The sequence below is a fragment of the Bos grunniens genome, chromosome 9 (assembly GCF_055505025.1).
Source record: "Bos grunniens cultivar Pamir isolate PY7600 chromosome 9, Bosgru_T2T1.0, whole genome shotgun sequence".
Classification (NCBI taxonomy): Eukaryota; Metazoa; Chordata; class Mammalia; order Artiodactyla; family Bovidae; genus Bos; species Bos grunniens.
Window position 1 is genome coordinate 95,596,903 of NC_141173.1, and position 25,839 is coordinate 95,622,741.

General features: G+C 48.0%; 1 protein-coding gene across 9 annotated transcripts in view; it reads left to right on the forward strand.

The window, feature by feature from the left end:
- The window catches only part of SYNJ2 (synaptojanin 2), a 110,952-nt gene extending 88,556 nt beyond the window's left edge, over positions 1-22,396 (forward strand). For 5 of the 9 annotated variants that reach the window (XM_086318559.1, XM_086318556.1, XM_086318561.1 and 2 more), the window contains 12 exons: positions 969-1,127; positions 4,129-4,285; positions 5,427-5,544; positions 7,047-7,265; positions 7,351-7,429; positions 8,636-8,804; positions 9,262-9,435; positions 12,179-12,313; positions 13,787-13,899; positions 15,018-15,126; positions 17,364-17,515; positions 19,031-22,396. In XM_086318559.1, the coding sequence (XP_086174685.1) occupies positions 969-1,127; positions 4,129-4,285; positions 5,427-5,544; positions 7,047-7,265; positions 7,351-7,429; positions 8,636-8,804; positions 9,262-9,435; positions 12,179-12,313; positions 13,787-13,899; positions 15,018-15,126; positions 17,364-17,515; positions 19,031-19,774 (2,328 nt within the window). In that variant the 3' untranslated portion in view covers positions 19,775-22,396. Of the gene's footprint in view, positions 1-968; positions 1,128-4,128; positions 4,286-5,426; positions 5,545-7,046; positions 7,266-7,350; positions 7,430-8,635; positions 8,805-9,261; positions 9,436-12,178; positions 12,314-13,786; positions 13,900-15,017; positions 15,127-17,363; positions 17,516-17,978; positions 18,129-19,030 lie in introns of all 9 variants that reach the window. The other 4 variants (XM_086318557.1, XM_086318565.1, XM_086318560.1 and 1 more) reach the window with 3 other exon arrangements.
- The last annotated feature ends 3,443 nt before the right edge of the window (positions 22,397-25,839 follow it).

A 25,839-nucleotide genomic window follows, 5' to 3' on the forward strand; every position in this document is an offset into this window, starting at 1 on the left:
TGTGGCTGGGCTTTGGACAGCTGAGGTTCAGAGCCTTTCCATCACTACCGAGCATTCTTTTAGGCAGGGCTGCTCCACATGGTTCTCTTATTGGGCTGTGATAATTTCAGTCTTCTGTCCAGAATACTGTGGGCTGAGGGGAGTGGAAGTACCACTCAGTGGCAGTGAGCAGAAGCAGGTTTCACGGCTGGCAGGTCTGAGTTCATATCTTGCCTATATCATGCACTAGTGGTGTAACCTTCAGCAGAGTTTCTGAACTTTTTTTTTTTTTTTTCTTTTAATCTGTTAGAGAATCAAGAGTATGTGCTTCTCAGGGCCACTGTGAAGACAGGGCACCTCAGAACAGAGCCCAGCATTGTGGGCGGTGGATACTGTGCTGCTATTGTTGTGATTCCTGGGTGGGGAAAGGGGAAGATGTCTGAGATCGACAGGGCTGCCCTGGATGCGGGCACACAGCTGACTGGGCAGGCTAGGGGCAGGGGGACTGATCAAGGCGGGTGATGGAGGATCAAGGATAAAAATGTATGAAACCCACGAGCTTTTACAGAGTTGCATGTCCTGAGCGTTTATACTTATTTTCTTAAGCCTCATTCTCAGAACACTGAATATTTGGGCCATTGTTGTTAGGATACAGACATAACGAAGCAGGGGTACAGCCTGGCGGCCGAGATCTGATGGGCAGAGCGAATACTGGCCATCATGCGCCTTGTATTAGGGATGGTGCTTTCCCCAGACCACTCAAAAACACTATTTAAAGTGTAAAAAGTAAGCCACATGCAAGTCTATTGGCAGGTTTTTATGGCATTAGTGAAAAATGAGATGCTTTAGCAGACTCTTGTTTTAAAAATAACATTTTAAGAAAAACATATCTGCCTATCTTCTGTACGGTGAATTTTTTTTTCCCCCTCTCCCACATTTCCTTGCAAGATGGATCAAATCATCAGGATTTCTTTCTTTTTATGACTTAGGGAAGAAACATTTTCTCTCACGATTACGTATTTTGGTGTGGTGATTTCAACTACCGCATTGATCTCACTTACGAAGAAGTCTTCTATTTTGTTAAACGCCAAGACTGGAAGAAGCTTCTGGAATTTGATCAGCTACAGCTGCAGAAGTCAAGTGGAAAAGTAAGTTGTGCTTTTGAAATAGTTTTTAACACCTGCTCCAGAGTGGAGTGTGCATGAGTGTGTTCTACGTTGCTTCCGTCCTCTCCGACTCTTCGCGACCCCATGGACTGTAGCCCGCCAGGCTCCTCTGTCCATGGGATTCTCCAGGCAGGAATACTGGAGTGGGTTGCCATGCCCTCCTCCAGGGGACCTTCCCCACCCAGGGATCGAACCCGCGTCTCTTCTGTTTCCTGCATTGGCAGACGGGTTCTTTACTACTAGCGCCACCTGGGAGCCCCCAGTGTGGAACAGCATCTACTGAATGCACACGCTCGTGTTTGCAAATTAAGCTTCATGCGTGGATGTAACTGATTCTGATATGGTAGAAAACGTGCCAGCATAAGAAGCTAGAGACATGTGAGTCTCCGTCCACACTCGTGTCCTGTTCCTGCTTTCTCTGGCCACAGTCAACGTCTGTGTCTTCTCGTGGCCGGAGGGGCTGTCGCTGTTTGAAAGGACACTGGCTACACGCAAGCCACCGCAGCAGCTCAGGGTGATAGGAGCCTCTATGCCCCGGCGCCGTGGTTGGAGGGGCAGGAAGCTGTCCCTTCCTCCTCCAGACAAGCTGAACCCTGGTCCAGGGCTTCCCGGGGAGTAAGTTTGAATCCAAGCTGATTCAAACAGCCCCACATCAGCCTCTGTGCACACAGCTGGTGAGGATGGCGGGTTTGATGTACACAGTCCAAACACCCTGTACTCGGGCTGAGGCTCGTAGGAATGGCTGTATGTCAGGCGCACTAAACCAGCAAGTGACATGCTAGACTCTGCTCAAAGCAATTCATTTTGGTGATATCTCTGTTTCTTGTTAGTGAACATGCTAACAAATTCATTTAATACACCATCTAATACACTTCACACACCGACTTGTATACATAGTTCTCAAGACCATCCTACAGATTAGGTATTATACCCATTTTATAGATAAGAAGACTGAGGCCAAAGTCACATAACATATCCAAGATCACAGAGTCAGTAAACAGAGCCATGATACAGCCCAAGACCGTCAGAGTTCAGCTCAGACTTACCTTGTGCGACCCCATGCAGGTTTTTAGTGCCTCCTCAGGTCACGATGCGAAGGCGATGGCACCCCACTCCAGTACTCTTGCCTGGAAAATCCCATGGACAGAGGAGCCTGGTGGGCTGCAGTCCATGGGGTCGCGAAGAGTCGGACATGACTGAGCGACTTCCCTTTCACTTTTCACTTTCATGCATTGGAGATGGAAATGGCAACCCACTCCAGTATTCTTGCCTGGAGAATCCCAGGGACGGGGGAGCCTGGTGGGCTGCTGTCTGTGGGGTCGCACAGAGTTGGACATGACTGAAGAGACTTAGCAGCAGCAGCAGGTCACGACGTAACAGGGAAGATTCAGCTATAGGATCTGTCTTCAGTTCAAGGTCACACTGGTGGGCCTCCACACCTCGGCACCTGTTTACTTCCTAGCAGGACAGACTGAGGGGAAGGGAAGCACAGCTAGTTCCATTCACCTGGTGAAAGCGCAGCGGGTTGTGTGGCACAGGCAGGGAGGGCAAGACCCCTTCTGAAGCGAGATCCGGTCATTCCTACGGGCTTTCTGTCGTCCCCCTCGGGGACGTGGGTCGCTGGGGATGGCCAGAGGGCAAAGGGACCTTTACAGGCCTTTCTGTTAAGGGTCCTTCTTCCTTCCTCCTGCCAGTGTCCTCCACATCCTTCCACTTGAACACCGAGTGAGTGTCTGTTCCTCGTCTGCCCACAGCATCAGGGCTGGACCAGGGTTAAGTGAAGACGGAGGGGAACTGGGCTTCCGTTCTGAGCCGCTCCCTACCTATGTTGACTAAAAAGATGTGCAACATGAGAGTTGTGAATTGTTTTATTTGGGGCAAAATGAGGACTGCAGCCCGGGAGACAGCACATCAGAGAGCTCTGAGAGAGTGCTCCAAGGCGGCAGTGGGGAAAATTAAACGTATAAGATTTTGGTGAAGGAGGAGTTCAGTGCAATCAAGCACTCACTTTACAAAAGGTTTTCTGCTAGTCACAAAGGGATTTAGTGATTTCTCGATATGAAGGGATGCAAAGATTGGGATCAGGAAATCAGTTCCTGAAAATATCTATCAAAGACCAGTCCCACTGGGTTCCCTGGAGCACTGAGTGCCTCATTCTCCACCCTGAACTCCCTCAGTTCAGTTCAGTCGCTCAGTCGTGTCTAGCTCTTTGCAACCCCATGGACTGCAGCACGCCAGGCCTCCCTGTCCATCACCAACTCCCAGAGCTTGCTCAAACTCATGTCCATTGAGTTGGTGATGCCATCCATCCAGCCATCTCATCCCCTTCTCCTCCTGCCCTCTTTCCCAGCATCAGGGTCTTTTCCAGTGAGTCAGTTCTTCGCATGAGGTGGCCAAAGTACTGGAGTTTCAGCTTCAGCATCAGTTCTTCCAGTGAATATTCAGGGTGGATTTCCTTCAAGATGGACTGGTTGGATCTCCTTGCAGTCCAAGGGACTCTCAAGAGTCTTCTCCCTGAACTCCCTCAGGGAGTGTTGAAGGTCAGCAGCTGCAGCAGCACAGAGTTCAAACTGCAGACGCAGATGGGAAGTGTCCTTGGCGAGTGCCCATTTGCAGTTGATAGCCAGTTGGTTTAGTTAACAGATAGGGATCAAGGCCTTGCCGGGGCTGGGCTGGACAGTCCTCTCGCATGGAAGCGGCCTCCTTGCCTGTGTCTGTCGCTGTCCCCCATGTGATCGATCTGGTGCTAAGGCAGGTGGGAGGCCCAGTGGTGTGTCCTTCGGCAGAACAAAGAGATGATCGTCACTTTTTTTTGCTGATTAAAAGGCGTTCAGATGTCCCGTATTCGACACGCCTGCCACTATGATGTAGGTTCTGTTCCTGTCAGGAACAAAAAGAACTGCTTTGGGACATGCCCTCTGGTGTGTGTAACGGACGTGACCTAGGGGAACTGAGATGGTCCTGTGACTTCTCCTCCCGATAGATATTTAAAGACTTTCACGAGGGCACCATTGACTTTGGACCCACCTACAAGTACGACGTGGGCTCCGCTGCCTACGACACCAGTGACAAGTGCCGCACCCCCGCCTGGACGGACAGGGTCCTGTGGTGGAGAAAGAGGCACCCTTCCGACAGAACAGGTGGGTGACGTGTGCAGCGTCAGACGCGGAGGGGGCGGTGACCCCTGTGCCACGGGAAATCGCGTTTCCTAGTCCAGTGCTCTTCGCTCTTTAAAGAACAAGGCTCCTGTTAACCCAGAACTACAGGAAACTCATTCCCGATGTTACCCCTAGGCTTTGGGAGTGGTGCTTTGGGGGAGCCCCCCTCTGGCCTCTTTCTAGAGACTGTAGCCTATGAGTGTGCGGGCTCCCGGGTCTCTGCATCTGTGCCTCGTGGCTCTCTGCCCACACCACCCCACCCTGCTGCCTTTTGTTCACAGCGGGGACCAGGGGAGAGGCCCTGGGTCCTCCTCTCGGGCACCTCTGCCTCTCACACTCGTGCCCTTTCTCTAGCCCGTTTTGTTCAGCCCAGCTCTTGCCTGCTGAAAGCCCCAACTCCAGATCACACATGAGCAAGACACAGGAAAGATAACTTTCATCCATTAGTCGTTGATTGTGTTTTGAACGATTATTGAAGCCCAGCAAGAAATGCAGTTTGTTAAAAAATTCGAACACCTATAAACTGATACATAAACAATTAAACTGTCCTGGTGAGACGGATGCTGAGATTGTAAAGCCCAGAAATCTCACCTGCAGATTGAGAAGATGCGTTTTTGTCCAGATCAGTTTGTGGACATCTGCGCAAGAAGCTTCTAGTCCTTAGTCTCTGCCTCTCCTACTGTACAAAGAGCTGCGGGCGTCCTGTTTACCGTGGGCCCGGGGCAGGATGCCTGCAGCAGTGACTGCTGTGTTCTCACCCACTCCGCCTGCTCAGGACGAGTGTTTTTTGTTTTTTTGGCTGCACCTCGAGGCACATGGGATCTTGGTTTCCAGCCAGGGATAGAACCCACACCCCCTGCATTGGAAGCGCGGAGTCTTAACCGTGGGACTGCTAAGGAAGTCCTGGGGGAGGGGTTTTTACCCCAGGCCCCAAAGCCGCCTTGACACAGTTTCAAGTCCAAGGGGTTAGAGCCACTGAGTCTGAGATAGGAGGTGGGCCGTGACATGGACCCCCGCTCTGTAATCAGTGTTTGTTCGTGTTGATAAAATTTTGTCTTGTATGCATACGATTATGTCTTGTATGTCTTTGTGTGCATCTCCTGATTGGAATCTCCATGCGCAGCTGGAGAACTCAACCTTCTAGACAGCGATCTGGATGCTGGCACCCAACTCAGACACACCTGGTCTCCCGGTGCTCTCAAGTATTACGGCCGGGCAGAGCTGCAAGCGTCTGACCACAGGTAAGGTCCTGGCCGCCGTCGGCATGTCTGCTGCTGGGGAAGGCGGGGTTGGGTGTTCCCTGCAGAGATCAGACCTGCCCATCCGAATGCGTGTGTGTGCATGTGTGACATGAGGTAAAGCAAAGAACGTGTGACAAGTAGCTGTGTGCTTGCCACCAAGAATTAATCAGTGTTAGCCTTTTGTCATCACTCCACATCAAAAGTGACTTCATTTATGAAAATTGCCAAGATACAGCCTGTATGATGTTTTGTGTCATTTAAGTTTTGATAAATTATGTCATTGTGCAACTTGCCTTTTTGTTACTTAAATATTTTTGAGATAGTGATATTGCTGTTAGAGATCTGATTCTCATTTGCAACCACTGTCCCGTATTCCGCTAAATATACCCATTGAATTTACCCACTCACCTACTGATGAATATTTTCCTAATATTTTATTATTAAAAACACCACAGAGTTTATAGTATTAGATTCAGGATTTTTTTGGTTTTTTTATTGATGTATAGTTGATTTATGTTGTATTTCTGTTACACAGCAAAGTGACTCAGTAATACATACATATACACTCTTTCTTATGTTCTTTTCCATTATGGTTTATCCCAGGATATTAGATATAGTTTCACTTATCCACTTAATATGGTAGATGTCTTCAGTAAGATGATGTCATCTGCCTAATAGAGGATTTTATAAATTTTTTGTAGAGTAAACCCATCCCTATGTAAAAATTACAAGATTTGCCTTATTTGCTGCTGATCTGTTTTCAGTGAATGTCAGGTAGATTTCTACAACGTTGTTCTTAGCGCATAGCATACGGTCATGTGGCTGTGTCGTAACCCCTTCCCTCTCCTGGGACAGTTAGAGGTTATTCCTTTGTCCCTCCCATCAACAGTGCTGCAGAGATCAACCTTGCTTATAAATCTTTGTCTGACTCTGGTCGTTTCCTCAGAACAAAATTCTAGAACTGAATTTGTTGGTCAAAAGATAATCACTTTTGAGGTTCTTAACACAAACCTCCAAATAGCGTGCCCTGCAAAATGCTTGAACCCCCCCAGCCCAGGGAGAATCCCCGCTTTTCCACATCCTCAGTGGTCCTGGGTGTGGTAGTTGCTCTGTTGTGTCCAACTCTTTGCGACCCGATGGACTGTAGCCTGCCAGGCTCCTCTCTGTCCATGGGATTCATTCTCTAGGCAAGAATGCTGGGGTGGGTTGCCATTTTCTTCAGCAATCCTGGGATTACATGCAAAGAACCTTTGCTGATGGCTGCTATGGATTTTCTCTCAAATCATCTTTAGACAGAAAAGCCAAGATAACGCCAAGGTTAGGGAAAGACGGATGAAAACTCCAGGACTGGAGAGCTCGGTTCCAGGCCCGAGGGGTTGCCGCACGCTTGGGCTGCGTTGTCAGTGTTTCCTGTTGACAGCAGAGTCTGGATGGCGGTTGGGCTGGGGGACGGTCTTGCCCTGGGCTAACGGTGCCCTCTCTTCCTTCCGTGTCTAACGCAGACCCGTGCTGGCCATCGTGGAGGTGGAAGTGCAAGAAGTCGACGTGGGGGCTCGGGACAGGGTGTTCCAGGAAGTGTCCTCTTTCCAGGGCCCCCCGGATGCCACCGTCGTCGTCAACCTGCAGTCGCCAAGCTCAGAAGAGAAGGACGAGTTTCCTGAGGACGTGCGCCTGGAGCTCATGCAGACCCTGGGGAATTACGGGACAATCGTGCTTGTCAGGTGGAGACACGCTTGGGCTGAGCTGGGTGCTCATCACTGGACAACATGAACCCGGGGCTGACCTGGCAAATCTCCTCTCTTCCAGGATCAACCAAGGGCAGATGCTCGTGACTTTTGCCGACAGTCACTCGGCACTCAGTGTGCTAGATGTGGACGGAATGAAGGTGAGGCATGCTTGATCACCCGTGGGGCATGCTTGTCCCCTCCGGCTTCTTGTGGCTGGTTTCTGTGAATGTAGACGCCCACAGGAGGGCAGGAGCTGGGTCTCTATCACATCTTTTTATTGGCTGTGCTGGGTCTCAGGTGCTGCATGGGCTTTTCCCTAGTTGTAGCGTGCAAGATTCTATTCCCTCGTTGAGGTGTGTGGGCTTCTCACTACAGTGGCTCCTCTAGCTGTGGGGCACAGGCTTTGGGGCACACGAGACGCCCTCACTGTGGCTCCCAGCCTCTGGAGCACAGGCTCTGGTTGTGACGCATGGGCTTGGCTGCTGTGTGCCATATGGAACTGAGACTAGAGATCGGACCTGTGTCTCGTGCATTGGCAGGTGGATTCTTTACCACTGAGCCACCAGGGAAGCCCCACATCTTTTTTTTTTTTTTACATAAAAATTTTTTTAAATTTATTTTTTGGCCATGCCACAAGACATGTGGGGTCTTAGTTCTCTGACTAGGGATCAAACCCATGCCCCCTGCATTGGAAGCCTAGAGTCTTAACCACCAGACTGCCAGAGAGATACCCTCATTACCACCTCTGCTTCTGGTGTCTGCCCTCCAGCCCCGGCTCCTTGCAGGACTGGGGAGAAACAGCAAGTTTTGGAGCACCGTGCCCCCTGCGTGACTGGGGCTCCCTGCGCTCACCCCCCACCCCGACAAGAATATTGGGGTCGTGCTCTCTTCATGGGCTTCCCTTGTGGCTCAGCTGAGAAGAATCTGCCTGCAGTGTGGGAGACTTGGGTTCGATCCCTGGGTTGAGAAGATTCCCCTGGAGAAGGGAAAGGCTACCCACCCCAGTATTTTGGCCTGGAGAATTCCATGGACTGCATAGTCCATGGGGTCGTGAAGAGTCGGACATGACTGAGAGGCTTTTCACTTTTCTGTCTCCATGGTTTGGGACATGCAGCTCATGGTAGTTTCCATTTTGATGAATAATGTGCTGGTTGTAAATTCACACCAAATGAAAAGCTTGGGATGACAGTTCGACTTCTATTCAGACCAAATGTGAGCTGTGCCGGGCCTGCCCGAGGTCTAGACCCTCTGGGAAAAAAGTGAAGGTGGGCCTGGCTCCCGATGCATGCCTTCGAGTGAGAAGCACTTTGGGGTCAGAGGGTCTGAGGTCAGCGATCATTCTCGGGTGGCCACTCTGTCCTCAGGTGAAGGGCCGAGCCGTGAAGATCAGACCAAAGACCAAGGACTGGTTGAAAGGTTTGCAAGAGGAGATCATCCGAAAGCGGGACAGCATGGCCTCCATGTCCCCCACGGCCAACTCCTGTCTCCTGGAGGAGAACTGCGACTTCACGAGTCTGGACTATGAGTCGGAAGGTGAGTCACCCCCCAGGACTTCCTGCTCTGTGTGGCAAGGCTGGCAGACGAGACCTTCTCCCAGCACGAGAGCCTCAAGAGCCCTTCTGAGACCCCCGCCTCGGGAAGGTTCCAGAGACCCCTTGAAGTGCAGGCTCACTCTCCAGGCCAGAGTTGGGGGACATTCATGCTGACGGGTGCTACCTGCAGTGCTAAGACTGGAGGCGTCTGAAGGTTCACTGAAGACAGTGGTTTTGTGGATGTCAGGGCTGTGGGCTTGGTCCTGGGTCTCAGACATCCGTGGAATTGGGGTCCCAGCCTTGCTGCCATGTGGGTGCCTGGGGCTGCTGGTGGCTGTGCCTTGGGGGACCTCGGGGGTCCTGACATGAGCCACGGGCCTCGATGTTGAAACACACCCATTGATGAATGACTTGGTGCTTTCCCCCTAATTGTTCGCTGTGACACTTCCTTCCCCAAGGGGATATTCTTGACGACGACGAAGACTATCTGGCGGATGAGCTGAGTCAGCCTGTGGTCTCAGACAGTGATCCAGGGGGAGACGAGGTCTCTGATGCCCCCGGCTCCACCTCCACGGCACCTCCCGGCAGGTCACCGGCACTCGCCAAGAAGAAGCAGCGTCCAACCTACAAAGGTAGCGTGGACCTTCCTTTTCTGACTCGCCTCTGGTGCAGCGTTCACTCTCAGCAGCTGGGCGTCAGGTAAAGCCACATCCAGTGTGCTCGGCCCATGAACAGAGGGGCAAAATGAGTCACAGCAAGAGGTGGACACTGGGCTCTGGGAAGACAGTTGCCACTACACTGATTTCCTCTAGTGATTTCATTTTTCCCCAACAACTAGGACCCCTCTAACACGCCAGATTCACGACCATTCAGTTCAGTTCTGTCGCTCAGTCATGTCCGATTCTGCGACCGCATGGACTGCAGCACACCAGGCCTCCCTGTCCATCACCATCTCCCAGAGTTGCCCAAACTCATGTCCGTCAAGTTGGTGATGCCATCCAACCATCTCATCCTCTGTCATCCTTTTCTCCTCCTGCCTTCAATCTTTCCCAGCATCGGGGTCTTTTCCAATGAGTCAGTTACTTTCCTCTATTTAAATTGGCATGGCTCTGAACTGGTTTTACATTTGTGATATTCCCCCCTCCCCCCGCAAGACTTTTCTGATTCAGTCCCATAAGACACATACTCACTATCAATGTCCTGAGTTGTTGGTGTCTTTCTATATTTGTGTAACATTATATTGTTATACAGTAATTTTACATCTTAGCATCATTATGTCATTTTAGACTCGAGAGGGACTGAAAGTCACTGGGATCGAACTGCCGGTCCCTAGATGATTAGAGTGGTTCACATTCTGCATCGAACTCTTCAGCTCCGTTTCAGCCACAGCCACCAGTGCCTTCCAGCTGTTGGACATTGTATCTCCTTGTTGGTGGCGAGCAGGTGCAGGAGCTTAGCTGTGTGTCAGGACCCTTTGTGCTGTGGCTGAGAACAAAGAACGGGTGACAGTTAGATACTTCCCAGGAGGTACAGAGACCACCCCCAAGCCCCTTTGACTGTTTTTGGTCCCAAAGCCAGTCAGTAGCCTGGCTGTGTTGAACTATCAGGAGCTTAATAGACTGCTGAGGCCTGATCATTTGCCACATTATAGAGATGTGGGCCTGGCAGGTGTGGCTGGGACCCTGGAAACCTGGCGACTCATGGAGCTCCCAGGTGACTCGGATGCACATCCAGGTGTGAGTTCAGTTCAGTTCAGTCGCTTAGTCGTGTCCGACTCTTTGCGACCCCATGAACCAAAGCACGCCAGGCCTCCCTGTCCATCACCAACTCCCAGAGTCTACCCAAACCCATGGTGTGAGACTGCTGCGCAATTCAAAGGCAACAGCCTTCTTTAGCGAATCAAGGTGCTTCTATATGCTGCACATCCAGAGGGCTCCTGCCCTGGAGCGGAAGTGGCTGAAGGGATGTGTCCTTGAGTCAGGAAATGGTCTTCTTCTCCAGGGTGGCTATCATTCAGGCATCCTTTGGAGGCAGAGCAAGTGTGTGCCTTTTGAATGAAGAACTTAATAAAGCAGCTTGGGGTTCTGACATGTGGGCAGACTCGCCTCCTGGTGGACCTCAAGGGAACATCTCCTTGATGCTTTAAGGCCCTCAGTCCAGTTGCTCAGTCATGCCTGACTCTGCGACCCCATGGGCTGCAGCACGCCAGGTTTCCCTGTCCTTCACTCTCTCCTGGAGTTTGCTCAAACTCATGTGCCTTGAATCAGTGATGCCATCCAACCATCTCATCCTCTGTCGTGCCCTTCTCCTGCCTTCTTCGATCTTTCCCAGCATCAGGGTCTTTTCTAGTGGGTTGGAAAAGGGCCCTCAGGAACTCCCTTTAGAAGGAGACATCCTGCCTCCCCCATCAGAGCTCACAAGATGCACCTCGCTTTTAGATTTGAGGGATGGGAGGATGAGCCGCGATGAAATGAATCGGTGTGTGCTGTGGTGTGGAAGAGAAGACCTAAAACTGTCCTGAATTTAAATGTAATAAGTGAAAAAAGTCACTCAGTCGTGTCCAAGTCTTTGCGACCCCATGGGAACAGTCCATGGAATTCTCCAGGCCAGGATACTGGAGTGGGTAGCTTTTCCGTTCTCCAGGGGATCTTCCCAAACCAAGGATCGAACCCAGGTCTCCCGCCTTGCAGGCAGATTCTTTACCAGCTGAGCCACAAGGGAAGCCCCAAATGTAACAAATGTACATTAATAAAACAGAAGCAGTCCCCTCCCCATACCCCTGGTGAGTCAGGATGGTGAACGCTCGGGCAGTCGCTGGCGTGGGCTGTGGTATTTGGGGCTTGAGTGAGCAGGGACCTTCCATGCTGGACTTTGCCTCTGGACTGCAGGCTGCCCCACCGGCAGAGAAGTGACAATATTCTCAACGCCAAACCTGTCACTGCCCTGTTTCAGAGTGGAGAATGAAAAATGAGGGGCTCTAGGGTCTTCCCTGGTGGTCCAGTGGTTGAGACTCTGGGCTCCAAGTGCAGAGGATACAGGTTCGATCCCTGGTCAAGGAACTGAGATTCCACATGCTACACAGCTCACCCAAAAAAAAAGAAAAATGGAGGGGCTCTGGTTTTCAGCTGTCATTCTGTGTGGAAGTCTTGTGGATTATTTGGGAAGGAGGCACGCGTACACTTTAAAATTCTTCGGTGTCTCTCGTGCGTGGACACCACACCTCATGCACGGCTCACCAAGTGTTCCAAGCAGGCATTGGGTGCCCTCTCCCCGCCCCCACGCCAGCAGAAAGGGACCCTTCAAGCTGTCCTGCGGGAGGGGTCCCTGCAGACCCGAGTCTGACTGCCCTGACTCACGTCCCGCCGTGTCCTCCAGATGATGCCGACCTGGTGGAGTTAAAGCAGGAGCTGGAAGCAGTTGGGGACTTCCGCCACCGCTCTCCAAGCAGGTCTCTGTCGGTTCCCAGTCGGCCTCGGCCACCTCACCCACCACAGAGACCCCCCCCTCCAAGTAAGACTCCGCTTGCTTTCACTCACCACGATGCCTGCTGGGAATAACCACGCCCTTCCTACCTGCTGAGCGAATGGCTCTAAAATCCTGCTGTTGGGTTTTCACAGCGCTTTCTCCCCTCCTCGGCCTCCTCTTCGTCCTAAATCCTTGGCAAGTTTGGTATCAGAGATCACTTTGTGTCTTGTGGACAAATCAAAGCAGCCCTTCCTAAAGCTGCTCTTCGCCCTCCTGTGGCTGTGCTTTTGCTTGAAGCTGCTTGCAGTTTGAAACCTTATGGGTTGGAGAACTGGGGCCACAAACGAGCTGGGGACATTATGAGCTCCTTCTCCCCCCGACCCCCAACGGCATCTCTCAGCATCTTCTCTCCTGGACCACTGCCCCCCCACCTCTCTGCTCACGAGGACGCAAGTAAGCCCAGGTGCCCTGACCCGGAAGGTGGCCATGCACGCGCCTCTGAGCAGGCAGCACTCCATCTGTGAGCCCGAGTCTGCTGAGAACGGCTTTTCCCAGTCCGGGCCTCAGCATAGCACTTTTCTTCCTGACTCCCCCAAAAAACAATGCTTCGCCCATAAAGCACTCCTCAATAATCGGAAATAAGGTTGTACCATGCTTCTGATCAGTTTGCATTTACCTCCACTGCTTGCTTCTCCCCACCTCCACCCCGCCGTGCCAGTAAAGATTTTCCTAAGCTGTACTTTCAGAACTGGGTTCATCACAGTCTGGGTTACATCACAATCGTAATCAACGGCAAATCAGAAACACATGACTTGTGAAGCATATTTTTTTTTTACTTTGCAGAGTTCATGCTCAGAATATAAAATATTAAATAAAAATAAAGTGATGTCCTATATTATTGTGGAGGTTTACAAAAAGAGATAACAGAAACAGTAAAAAATTTAATTTCACTTACCTAGCAATGATAGTTGTTAACCAAAAGATTTCCATCCTTTTTCCAATTAGATATATCTATGTCTATGCAAAATTTTAATAACAGAATTGGTATCCAATTTTTTTTGGTCATCTGTCTTTTCATCTAGTGTTTCTGTCACTAACTGTTGTTCTAAATATGATTAATGGCTATAAGTACTATTAAATATAGTTTATTCTCCGCTTTAGGAATGTTTTTTAAGACTTTGCCCAAGAAACATCTTTAAAATTTGGTCCTAATAACAGTAGTGTGTTTTAAACCACTTAAAAATGACTGATTAGGTTTTTTGTCAGATTTAACATCCCCCCGCCCAGGATGTTAGATTAAAATTTTCATTCAAACACTGCTTCTCCAGAGAATCTACATTAATAGGCCCAAGTTGTTAGAGAATCAAAAGACAGCCTCAGAAGCACCTCTGAATCGCTGAAGGCCATGGATGTACTCAGACCATGACCTTGCTCTTGCTCTCAGCTGGCTGGGAATTTTGTGTTGAAGTAGCTGTGACTGTACTGAGATGGAGTCTCTGCCCTCCTTGGTTTTTACAGCTGGTTTCATGGTGAAAAAATCAGCCTCGGATGCCTCCATCTCCTCCGGCACCCACGGGCAGTACTCGATTTTGCAGATGGCAAAACTCCTGCCGGGAGCCCCTCAGCAAGCGGTGAGTTCTCCTTTCTCAGATCTGAGCAAAACGGGCCAGCTTCTCAAACCCATGAGATCTGCCCCGTCCGTGGTCCATGCATAGCCCCTCACATCATGCCAGGTCACCTCTTTCCAGTGAATACATAGATTGCTGTCTCTAACTCTCTGCCTATCCACCACTTACCCCCCCAAACTCTATAACTTACTACCAGGTCCTTTATAGGGGTTTTTAATGGTCGTCCAGAGTGTGAGAGAGAAAATCGCATTTGAAGAAAACTCCCAAGCGCCCCTTCATGGAGGGACTGTTGGTTTCCAGACATACCTGCTTCTCTCCCTTTCAGCACTTGCATTTGACCTTGGAGTATAGAGCAGGGGCTGGTAGAAGGGGAAATATGAGAACTTCAGGTCAGTTGTCTTGAGAGAAGAGACTAAAAAGAGATCTAAATAATGCAGTAGAGATGCTGGTAATAGTAACAATAGGGTTTTAGAGGCGGGCATTCTAGAGGGTGGCACTGAGCTCTAAAGAAGACTGTGGGTGAAGGTCAGTGGGCTAGAGGTGAGGAAGGAGGGAGGTGCCACTGGGGGCCGGGTGGAAGGGACAGTGAGGAGAGCTGGGCCAGCTGATGGCCATGGTCATGCTCACAAGCAGGGGTAGGAGGCTGACGTGACCTCAGTGGTTTACAGTGATGAAGGCAGGTCCTCAAAGGCGACCCAGAGGTGGAGGTTGAGACGTAGAACAGTGAAGAAGTAGAATCAGCACTTTTGAGAAACATCTGGAAAGTGCTGAGTGACTCATTGGACCTTGGAAGGAGTGACTTCTGACTAATCTTTCTTGCTTTTTTACCTGGTTGTCGAAATAAAGATAGAGGATGGTTGGTCCGCATTGCACAGTCCTAGAACCACCCGGTTGGGGAGACCAGCGTCATCTAGATGTTACTGCATCCCTCCCCTCGGGTATGCGCGTGCTCCGAGGGAGAGACTTGAAGGATGCAGTTTAGATGGGAGCTGTGCCTTCATCGCTGATGGAGCTCTGTTAACCTCACGCTCACGTATGGATCCGTGGGTAGAGGTCTCACAGGGTGAGGCTGTTTTCCCACTTGTGCTAATATGTATTTCTTCCTGATTTTTGTCCTCAAGCCCAAAGCAAGGACTGGGATAAGTAAGCCTTATAATGTAAAGCAGATCAAAACAACCAACGCTCAGGAGGCAGAAGCAGCCATCCGATGTCTCCTGGAAGCCAGAGGAGGTAGGTGTTCCCCCGGAGCTCCTTCGAGATTCTGCTTTTCTCCTCATATTCTTGCAAAAAGAGGCCTAGAAAAGAACAGAACTCTTTTTCTGGAGGCAGTATTCAGTAAAAATACCCTTTAGCAACGTTTTATAAAATTCATCTATGAAGATTTATCGTCCATTTAGAACTTATATTTAAAATTCAGTAAGTATCAATAGATAAAAACAATCCCAAGATTATTAAGGAGCACTTAAGGGAGAGACAGAAATAACCGAAAATGAGTTTTAGAAGAGGTTCATGCTGGAGGCACTAGCTCATCCTGCTGGCTCTGTAGAAAGAGATGGTTAAGTAGGTGTTCTCCTTCAGGCAAAACATCTCGGTTTTTAATTACCAGCATCCCTAGATTCTTCACTGTCAGGCAGGGACCTCTTCTCTGCATACTGCCTGTTCATTTTTTGTTGCTGTCACTTCACCTAACCCTTGTTAACCATGTTTTAACTTAGAATCTCCCCTATGCATTCAAAATCACTGGTAACTAGCAATTTGGGGTTTGTTTGTTTGTTTTGACTTTATACTAGACTCTCTTTTGAAGAGGGCAAAGTATGCCCTCTGAAAAGCCAGATGCAATTACAGTTGCCTGATTTGTTTTTAGTCTGGATATTTCATTTATTTGAAATTCCCAAATAACATTTAAAGAGGGCATGGATTAAGAGGAGGAGAAACACTGTTGCATGATAACACCATGGTTTCTCTTTTATTAAAAAAAGAAAGAAAAACTCATTGAATGGATGAAACAGTCCATCAGCTGATGGACTCTCTTCCACCCAGCCCCCAGTGGCACCTCCCTCCTTCCTCACCTCTAGCCCATTGGCCTTCACCCACAGTCTTCTTTAGAGCTCAGTGCCACCCTCTAGAATGCCCGCCTCTAAAATCCGATTGCTGTGATTACCAGCATCCCTGCTGCTTTGTTTAGGCCCCACTAGGTCTCTTTATGGCACCCACTCCAGTGCTCTTGCCTGGAAAATCCCACGGACGGAGGAGCCTGGTGGGCTGCAGTCCATGGGGTCGCTGAGGGTCGGACACGACTGAGCGACTTCACTTTCACTTTTCACTTTCATGCATTGGAGAAGGAAATGGCAACCCGCTCCAGTGTTCTTGCCTGGAGAATCCCAGGGACGGGGGAGCCTGGTGGGCTGCTGTTTCTGGGGTCGCACAGAGTCGGACACGACTGAAGCGACTTAGCAGTAGCAGGTCTCTTTATCGGAGAAGGCAATGGCACCCCACTCCAGTACTCTTGCCTGGAGAATCCCAGGGACGGGGGAGCCTGGTGGGCTTCCATCTATGGGGTTGCACAGATTCGGACACGACTGAAGCGACTCAGCAGCAGCAGCAGCAGCAGGTCTCTTTATAGCCTCTTCTCTCAAGACAACTGACCTGAACTTCTCGTACTTACCCCTTCTGTCAGCCCCTGCTCTGTACACCAAGGTCAAATGCATAAAGTGGAGCATATCCATCCCATGGAATCTTATTCAGCCGTAAAAAAGAACAGAGTGCTAACATATGCTCTGTCATGGGTGAATCGTGAAAATACTGTGCTGAGTGAAAGAAAACGGACCCAAAAGGCCATGTGTTGTATGATTCCATTTATGTGAACTGTCCAGAAGAGTCAGATCTATACAGAGAGAAAATTATAGTGGTTTTCAGGAGCGAGAGGAGAGGAGGGACTGGGCAGTGATTCCTGTGGAAACGTGTGGGGTCTCTTTTTGAGGTGATGAAGACGTTCTGGGGACCATATGGTGATGGTTGTACAACTTTGTGACTATAACCACCAAAGTATAATCGTTAAAAAAGGGTAAATTTTATGGTATGTTAATTATATTACAGTCAAGGGTTTTTTTTCCTAAGTCTGTATAGACGTGGAGAGTGGGAGAGGTTTGAGGTTTGAACTCTACCCTGCGTCACAACTTAATATTTTCCTTCTCATGGGCCCTGCTAAGATTTCAAGGCGTTCTACCATCATCTCCCCTGAGCAACACAGGTACACATTAAACTTTGCAACTGATCTTAGGGTCTCACTGATTCTTCCCTACACAGACCCCATCCCTGTTGAGAAGGTGAGCGTGAGGAGCTGGGGTCAAGCCTAGCTGGTTGGTCCTGACAACCCTCAGAGATTTAGATCAAAGAGAAATACACTGCATTATCCTTTGAATAATGCCTTGTCCTTTACGCCTCTGCTGTGCCATTCCATGCTTCAGGCGTCCCAGGAGAAGCCCTAAATGCTCCAGCCTTGAGGGACCAGGAATCTTCCAAACCAGAGCCCACAGTGGGGGTGGCGCCTCTTCTGCCCCGTCGGCCCGCCCCCAGGGTTCCTGCCATCAAGAAGCCAACTTTGAGGAGGACGGGAAAGGTAAGAACCTGTCATGTAAGCCCGTCGCTCCTGGGCTGCTCAGATGTCTCCTTAGATAAGAATTATGTCTCCGATGAGTCTGGTCTCTTTATACATGTTCACGACTCCCAGCCACGGCCTCATCTTTGAGGAACATGCCCAGCAATTGCTTTCTCCCTCTCATCCCTGCTGCTTCTTAGCTCTCGCTGAGCAGAAACATTGGGAATTTCTCACCAAGACAGGAACAGTTTGGAGGCATCACTCTGTCCAAATGTTCCATTTCTGTTCCCAAACCAAGCCAGCGTGGGACGCTGTATTCCATTTGTCCCAGTAATTCCCATTTGTGTGTGTGGTCTGTGTCCTATGCCCACAGTTCACGTGTACAGATCTTATTTGCATTAGAAAAACAGTCACCGGTCTCCGGACGGGCCTTGTTTGACAAGCACTGGAGGCGCGACAGCTTTTCTTGCCACTTTTCTTGCAGATTGTTTTCTGCTCTCGCTCTCAAGCTTCTCAGCCTTGCTTGCTGCTTCAGAGACGTGAGTTTGTCAGGACAGTAGCAGCCCAAAGACTGGCACCTCTAGAGACATCTGGATCTTCCGTTTGAGCTCAGTGTGCCAGTCACGGACTCTCGGTAATCCTTGGCTGGTCGTTACAGAATGGCTGCTTGTCCACCTGGAGGAAGTGTGAGCGTGGCTTGGGCACCTGGTTCTTCCAGAGCCGGCTTTGTGTTTCCTGGGTTGCTCTGCTGTTCCATGTCTGCTCATTCATCCGCCCTTGCACTTACACCTCCTTGCACTTACAGACCTCTTTCCTCAGCCTCTTCTCTGTTCTCACTTTGTCTTTTCAAGGCCAGAGGTAGAAATGGGTTCGTTTTCCTCACCAGCTGCACAGGAGCTGCAATAAAAGGCTGTCAGAGAACAGGTTGTTTATTGCAGCTGGTTTATCTAAAGAACCAGTGGCAATACTGAAATGCTGATGTTTAAACTACCCACAGCCATGTCTGTACAAAAGCTCCCTCTGGTCTCATGCAGTTGTTTCCTTTGTGGTCCGTTTGAATCAGAACCGAGGAAGGGAAGTTCCTGTGTGAAATTTGCCATTCTTCTGTATTTAAATAGCAAAGATTCAAGGAGCCAGTATACCCTACAAAGAGTCCTTCAATTAGCTTAACACTGTGACATAAGCTACTTCACTGAATCATCAAAGCTGCAGCCTCCAGGAAGAATTTTCAGAGAGGTTCGCTGTTTAATAAAGGAAGACTATAATCCCGTTTCCTAGGTAACAGAGAAACTTGTTTCAGATTATTCCCTGTGGTGGGTTTAAAGCTTCCACTCATATTTCATTGGACCTGCTGTTCCTCATTGATACCTGTGCTCTCCCATGCTCTTTCGTGCCTGATGACACCCCCGCATCCCAGACATTCTCAAATCTTGAATTTGCTAGAATGTCCACGTGGTCCCATCTCGCGTGTGCTGATCGATTCCCAGTTCCCTGGGCAGGCTGCTTATTGACGCTCTTTGTCGTACCTTTTCTCAGCCCGCGTCACCGGAAGAACAGCTTGGGCATCAGGCCGTCCATTTTACAATCGAGCCCCCGGAGTTGAGCCCTGACACCCCTCCACTAGCGACAGTCCCTCCGGTTCCCAAACCGAGAACCCTTCAGCCGCGGAAAGGTTCCGACCGGAAGGCCACTTCGGACGAGGCCCCGCCTACAACCACCCCGCCCACTCCGGAGGCCCCGCCCACGGCCACCTCGCCCACTCCGGAGGCCCCGCCCCTCGTGCCGCAGGTGCCCCCACGCAGGAAGAAATCCGCGCCGGCGGCCTTCCACCTGCAGGCGCCGCAGAGCAGCTGCCAGCTTCTCCAGGGGCTCCCCTGCAGCGATGGTCCCCCCACAGCCCCGCCTGCCGGCGGTGCGCTCTCTCCACAGCCGGCTTTCCTGGGCGTTTCATCATCACCTGCAAGCCCCGAGGCTGATGGCACCACGAACAGAAAATCAGTGGGTGCCCCCCTTCTCAGTGACTATCAGGATCCCTTCTGGAGCCTACTCCACCACCCTAACCTGTTGAATAATTCCTGGCTTTCCAAGAGCTCCGATCCCCCGGACTCGGGGACCGGGAACCTCGGAAGGGTGTACTCAGCCCCTTTGCAAGTCAGTGCCTCACCAGCCCAGGAGCCGCCCCCGGAGCACAGACCAAGAGACTTTGGTCCCTGGGTGACAATCAGTGACAAGGACAAGAGAACGGTGCTGCAGGCGTTTGACCCACTGGCGAAAACCTGACGGGGAAACCCACGGCCGCTCCTCCGCAGGATGCCTGCCTTCTCCCCTTGGCTCCACTTTACAGGGGGAAGGCCCACTGCCCTTAACCCCACGTGGAAAGAGACATTAGTTAAAGGCACACTGAAAAAACATGGGTACTCCTGTGTAGTTTACAGAACTTGTGTCTCTTCCTCAATACCATTATTATTCAGCCACCAAGATATGTTTTATTGCAGACTTGTGCATGTTATGTCTCCTCTCAGGGTATGAGAAACCTCCGGGTAGATTCAGCCTGTGGATTTTAGGAAAGGAAACCTAGCCCATAATGCCCAGGAAGCTCCTTCCCACTGAATTTTAAATGATTGTTTAATTTATGTGTGTATGTGGTGTGATTTTTAGAAAAATATTGTTTGCAGTTTACAGATTTGGAATAACTTTTTGGTGACCCACTGAAGGTTGATGCATACAAGATTACACTAGAAGGGGGTTGGGACCATTGAGAGCTGGACCTGGTCAACACCAGGTTAAAAAAAATATCAGAGTAGGAAGCAGCAAATAGGTCCACCAAAAGACAAGACTGTACATTCCCAGCAGCCCTTGTGTTTATTTATGTACATGTATGTTAACCATGATGGTGTGCAAGTCTTAGGGGAGATGGTGGCATTCCCTGCTACGATTCTGGATCATATACCATTAGCTTCACCTGAGCTCCAGCTGGCTAGAGCCTCCTGTACCATGTCTTAGACTTTGCATGTCCCATAAATTGCTGCAGTCCTAAGCTCTGGTGTGCTACCCATTGTTCACACTCTCTGTTCCCTATTGAATAAAACCTCATGGACTTCTTTTCCCCCTTATATTCCATCCCCGGTAAAAGCACAGATTGTGAAAACTCGTACCGGCACATAATCCTGAGTCTCATTGTTACAATTTGAAGAATATTTGTTTTAGTCTGGCCTACCTGACTGTGGCTTCAGGAAAGAAAATACCATATGTCCCCAAGTATAAGAAACCCCAGGATATCCTGAGTTAACTTATCATCTACATTTTATTAAGGTTTTCCCCCCTATACATTTCCAGCACCACCTCTTAACTATTCAGTTCAGTTCAGTTCAGTTCAGTCGCTCGGGCACGTCCGACTCTTTGCGACCCCGTGGACTGCAGCACACCAGGCTTCCCTGTCCATTACCAACTCCTGAAGCTTGATTAAACTCATGTCCATTGAGTCGGTGATGCCGTCCAACCATCTCATCCTCTGTCGCCCCCTTCTCCTCCTGCCTTCAATCTTTCCTCTCAACTATTCAGTCGTCTAGAAAGACATTGCCATGCTGCTTTACATTTCTAAAAGAATGTTAGGAGGCCTGGAAGTCTTTGGGAACAGACTTCATAATTTTGCTGGTAAGAATTTGGCAAGATCGCAGTGTGCCACATAGCATGTTTAGGCATCTTTCATGTCATAGAATCAAACCTCAATGGACCAGGGAATTCCTGTGTTCAGAGCTAATGGTTTTGCTGCTGTTGTTGCAGTAATCATCTTGCCAGGGGAAATGCCACTCTCCTAATTAAACCTCTGGGGTTTCAGAATTAACTCTCATCACCACTATCAAGATAGAGTACAGATTATTTTAGTGTGGCACTCAAGACTATATCAAAGCTATATCTCATTTCACCTGAAGACTAAGAAAAAGATACTAGTGAGCCATGGAGATAAACATAATGTGAGTAGTTAACTCGGTCATAAAAAATGGTGTTTTTAGCCTTAGCTGATTAGGACTCCTTCTCTAGCACTTACCTCCTTTATATCATTTTTACGTCTCTAAGAAATGTAAGAAATAAACATGATCGTTGAAAGAGTTGGGACGAGAGAGGCCGCAAGATGGGGGATAGGCTTTGGAAAGGTAAATCATTTGCAGGATTCACATTGCTTTTAAAGGGTACAGTTGAGAATGGAATCAAAGATTTCTTAATTCAAACACTGTTTTCTCTATAACCTCTTTCCTGCTAAAAAGGAGGTGAATTTGAAGGCATATCTGTGTATCAAGTCAGAAAAAGCATGGGTGGGGGGCAGTAATAACCACAGAAGTCACTTCTAGGGCTTAATTTTCAGGTTTCTTCTTTGTTCTAGGCAGCAAATAGCCAATAAACGGTACTGAGAATAGAACTTCATTTAACCTAGGTGTTCATCACACCACAATTGTATTGAAGCAGGTCAAAGGAAAAATTAACAAGTAGTTTAACATGAAGAAGTGAATACTATTTGATCATGGCTGTTCAGACTTAATGAATAACAGAGACTGGGTTTTGAGTTGATAATATGTAAGGTTCTCACATTAACATTCTCTTAAAAAGGGACAACTGGAATTGTCTTATTTTTTAAATCATTGCTTAACAGTTGGTGTCTTTCCTAGGCTGGCAGTGGAGTTGGTTGAATAATCTTGACAGTGAGCAGCTGGCATCCTGGGGATTTCATTCTGGGGTTTTTATTTTTAATCTTTCCTTGATGCTCCCACACCAGCCTTTTTATTGTGCCCTTGCCGTTTATTTCATTACTGTTCTGTAAGGCGTTACCATTCACTACAGAGTATTTTTAGGCACAGACTTTATAATTTGGCATTGAACCCAATTAAATTCCTTTTTACAACATAATCTTCCCAGACTTCTTGCCTATTTAAAAAAAATTGTTGCAGTAAATTACTGAAACTGGGACATCTGCCCAAGCGACTCCTATAAAAGTTTAAAGTTGTTGAAGTTCAAGACACTTAAAATTCTCCTGACCTGTGTATAAGTAATAAGCAAGGTAACGTATAAAAACATTTCTTCTGTAATAAAGTAATTATATGAAAAAGGAAAGCTGCAAAAATTGCTTACTGAATCTTACTGGATGACTAGCAGTGAACAAAAACTGTTTATTTGAAGTGATAATTTGTACCGAAATTGTAAAAAACACCTATTAAATGTTTTGTCTTTTTTTTTTTTAAAGAAAATGTTTGGCTTTGTTCTTTTCAGATATGAGGAGAAGCTTGGGATATCTTCAGCCAGCGTTTTATTCTGGCTGAAATGTGGTTATTAGTTATTCCTCCGAGTTTCTGTTTCTTTTCTCAACCATCAAACTAAGTTGAAGCAGCATAAAAGTAATAGCTTGGTTAAGAATTTACAAGTTGAATGCTGCTGGCCGGGCTTACTGCCAGAACATTAATAACTTTATGCTGTAATATTGAGAGATGCTAAGATTCATATTCTATAGGATCTTACAGGATCTTCTATAGGATCAGATTGCTGAAGTGATTTGAGTCCATTATTGCATGGAGACAGGCGAAAGGAGTCTTCCGGTTCTGTCTAGGTTTGTTTTTAGCTCACTAATACACGAAATTTAGGTCATAAATGTTCTCTGATGCCTTTCAGGAATAAGAATATACTGACAATCTCCACATATTAAAGATGCTTAGTCCTTCGTGACCGGTAAGTACTGTATTGAATTAATTTAATCTGAGTGCCTGGGACTCGGATGGGGAAGAAGGAAACGACCCGTTAAGGTACCTTCTTTACCCTAGGTTGCAGACTGAAACTCATTCTCATACGAGGCATGCTGTTTGCACCTGTATAATCAGCTCTGTCTCCATGAGACAGGAGAATACAAATGAGGGAATGACTAACTGTGAGCAGAGGGCCAGGGGAGGTGTGACAGAATGTGGGCTAAGAGTCTGATATGTAGCAAAGTAGATTTCTGTACATGGAAAGAATGAGCAAATGGGAAAGACTGTCAGAGCACCTGAAATGACCGTTCAGGATTTTATTCTATTCTTAGGATTTTTATCTATCTATGTAGATACTAGAAGTAGCAGGCAGCAGAAATACCTAAATAAATCTGAGTGTTGGCATGCTTAAGATTACAGGCTTTGCCTGGGGTAATAGCAGTGCTTCAAAGCATCTGGAACATCATTGGTAAATGGTGTGAGGTAGGGGGTCTGATATGCTCCTGAGAGGTAGTTACCCTATGCCTTTTATTAAATATATGCCATTTGTTAAATAACCATCACTTTCACTTTCTAAATTGGGCTTCTCAAGATGTTATCCAATTTTGTTGACATTTTCAAATAACACATTGGTATTTATATTTCCTATTGTTTATTTTTATTTTATGTCAGTTTTTAAAACATTTTTAATGAATTTTAACTTAAAATCTTTCATTTGCACCCTTTTCTGGTTTTGTTATTTTCCTAATTTCTTAAAGCTCATACTGGGTTTCATTATTTTTAGTCTTGCTTAACAATAAAGACATTTAAAGTTATATATTTTACCCTGATTGTAGCTTTAAATGCACCCTACACATATTGGCATGAAAGAGTCTCATTTTCATTAATTTCTAGATTGCAATTTGCTTTTTTTTTTTTTTAAAGAATTACACTTCCCTTATTTTGTATGTGTGGCTGTTCTGGGTCTGTGCTGCTGTGCAGGCTTTTTTTCTGGTTGTGGAAAGCAGGGGCTGCTCTCTGGTTGTGGCTTGTGGATTTCCGTTTGCAGGAGCTTCTGTTGCGGCGCGCAGGCTCTAGGCACGCGGGCTTAACTCCCTGCGGCACATGGGCTCAGCAGTGTGGCTCCCAGGCTCCAGAACACAGGCTTAATAGTTGTGGTGCATGGGCTTAGTTGCTCCATCTTTCCAACCCAAGGATCAAACCCACATCTCTTGCATTGGCAGGTGGATTCTTTACCAGAGCCACCAGAGAAGCCCTGTAATTTGCTTTTATTTTCTATTTGGTTCAAGGGAGACTGTGCAGTTTTCCAGTAGTTAAGAGTTTGGCACTGTAAAATGGTTTCTTCCTAATAAGCTGAAACTCCAGTACTTTGGCCACCTCATGCGAAGAGTTGACTCATTGGAAAAGACTCTGATGCTGGGAGGGATTGGGGGCAAGAGGAGAAGGGGACGACAGAGGATGAGATGGCTGGATGGCATCACTGACTCGATGGACGTGAGTCTGAGTGAACTCCGGGAGTTGGTGATGGACAGGGAGGCCTGGCGTGCTGCGATTCATGGGGTCGCAAAGAGTCGGACATGACTGAGCGACTGAACTGAACTGAACTGACTGAATTTTACTGGACTATGACCTGAGAACATGGCCTAGATAAACATCTACCGTATGTCATTGTACATGCGTGCATGTGTGCTCCGTCATGCTGATTCTTGGTAACCCCGAAGACTGCAGCCTGCCGGGCTCCTCTGTCCATGGAATTTTCCAGGCAAAAATACTGGAGTGGGTTGCCATTTCCTGCTCCAGGATATCTTTCCCATTCACAGATCAACCCCTCATCTCTTGCATTGGCAGGCAAATTCTTTACCACTGAGCCACCTGGGAAGCCCATGTCAGTGTTAAGTATCAAGCTTAATTTACCCGAAATTAATCTAAGAGGATGGAACTAGAACTGATTAACAATATTCCCTGAGCTCCTCCAGGTTTGAGCATGTTGGTCCATTACTTTGGTACCCATGTCAAGGGCAATTCAACTGAACACAATTCTTTCTTTCCAACATCACTCTTTTCTAACATGAGGGCATTTTATTCGTTTTTGGATTTTTGTTTGCATCTTAAAATGCAGTGTTTTCATTCCTCTTTTTTTTTTTTTTTGTATGCCAGGATTTGGTCAATAACCGAACTTGCCAAAAAACACATCTAGGTCCCTATTCTCTGAGTTTATGTCAACTGTGTCTGTCTATTACCTTGTAGTTGAATGGTGACTTAACTGTTATCTTCTAATTAATTTTCCTTCTGCATTCACTGTGGTTCTGCAACCATTAAGCAAAACCTCTATTAAGAAGAGGATTTTCATCCGTGTCTCTCCCGTTCTTTAATGTGGTTTCTGCTGTATCCTGTAATTGTCTTGATTGGGTTTCCAATTTCTCAATCTCTTTTTCCCTTGTTCATCATTCTTTGTATTCTTCAAGGATTACATTTGCTTTCATAATGGAATCTTCAGTCATCAGTATATATAAAACTTGGTTTGCTTTCTTATGTTAAGTATCATGCCATTTCATCTTATGTATAATAAACTTCATCCAGACAAACTTGCCCTGCTTATCGGAAGCTGCTTCCTGT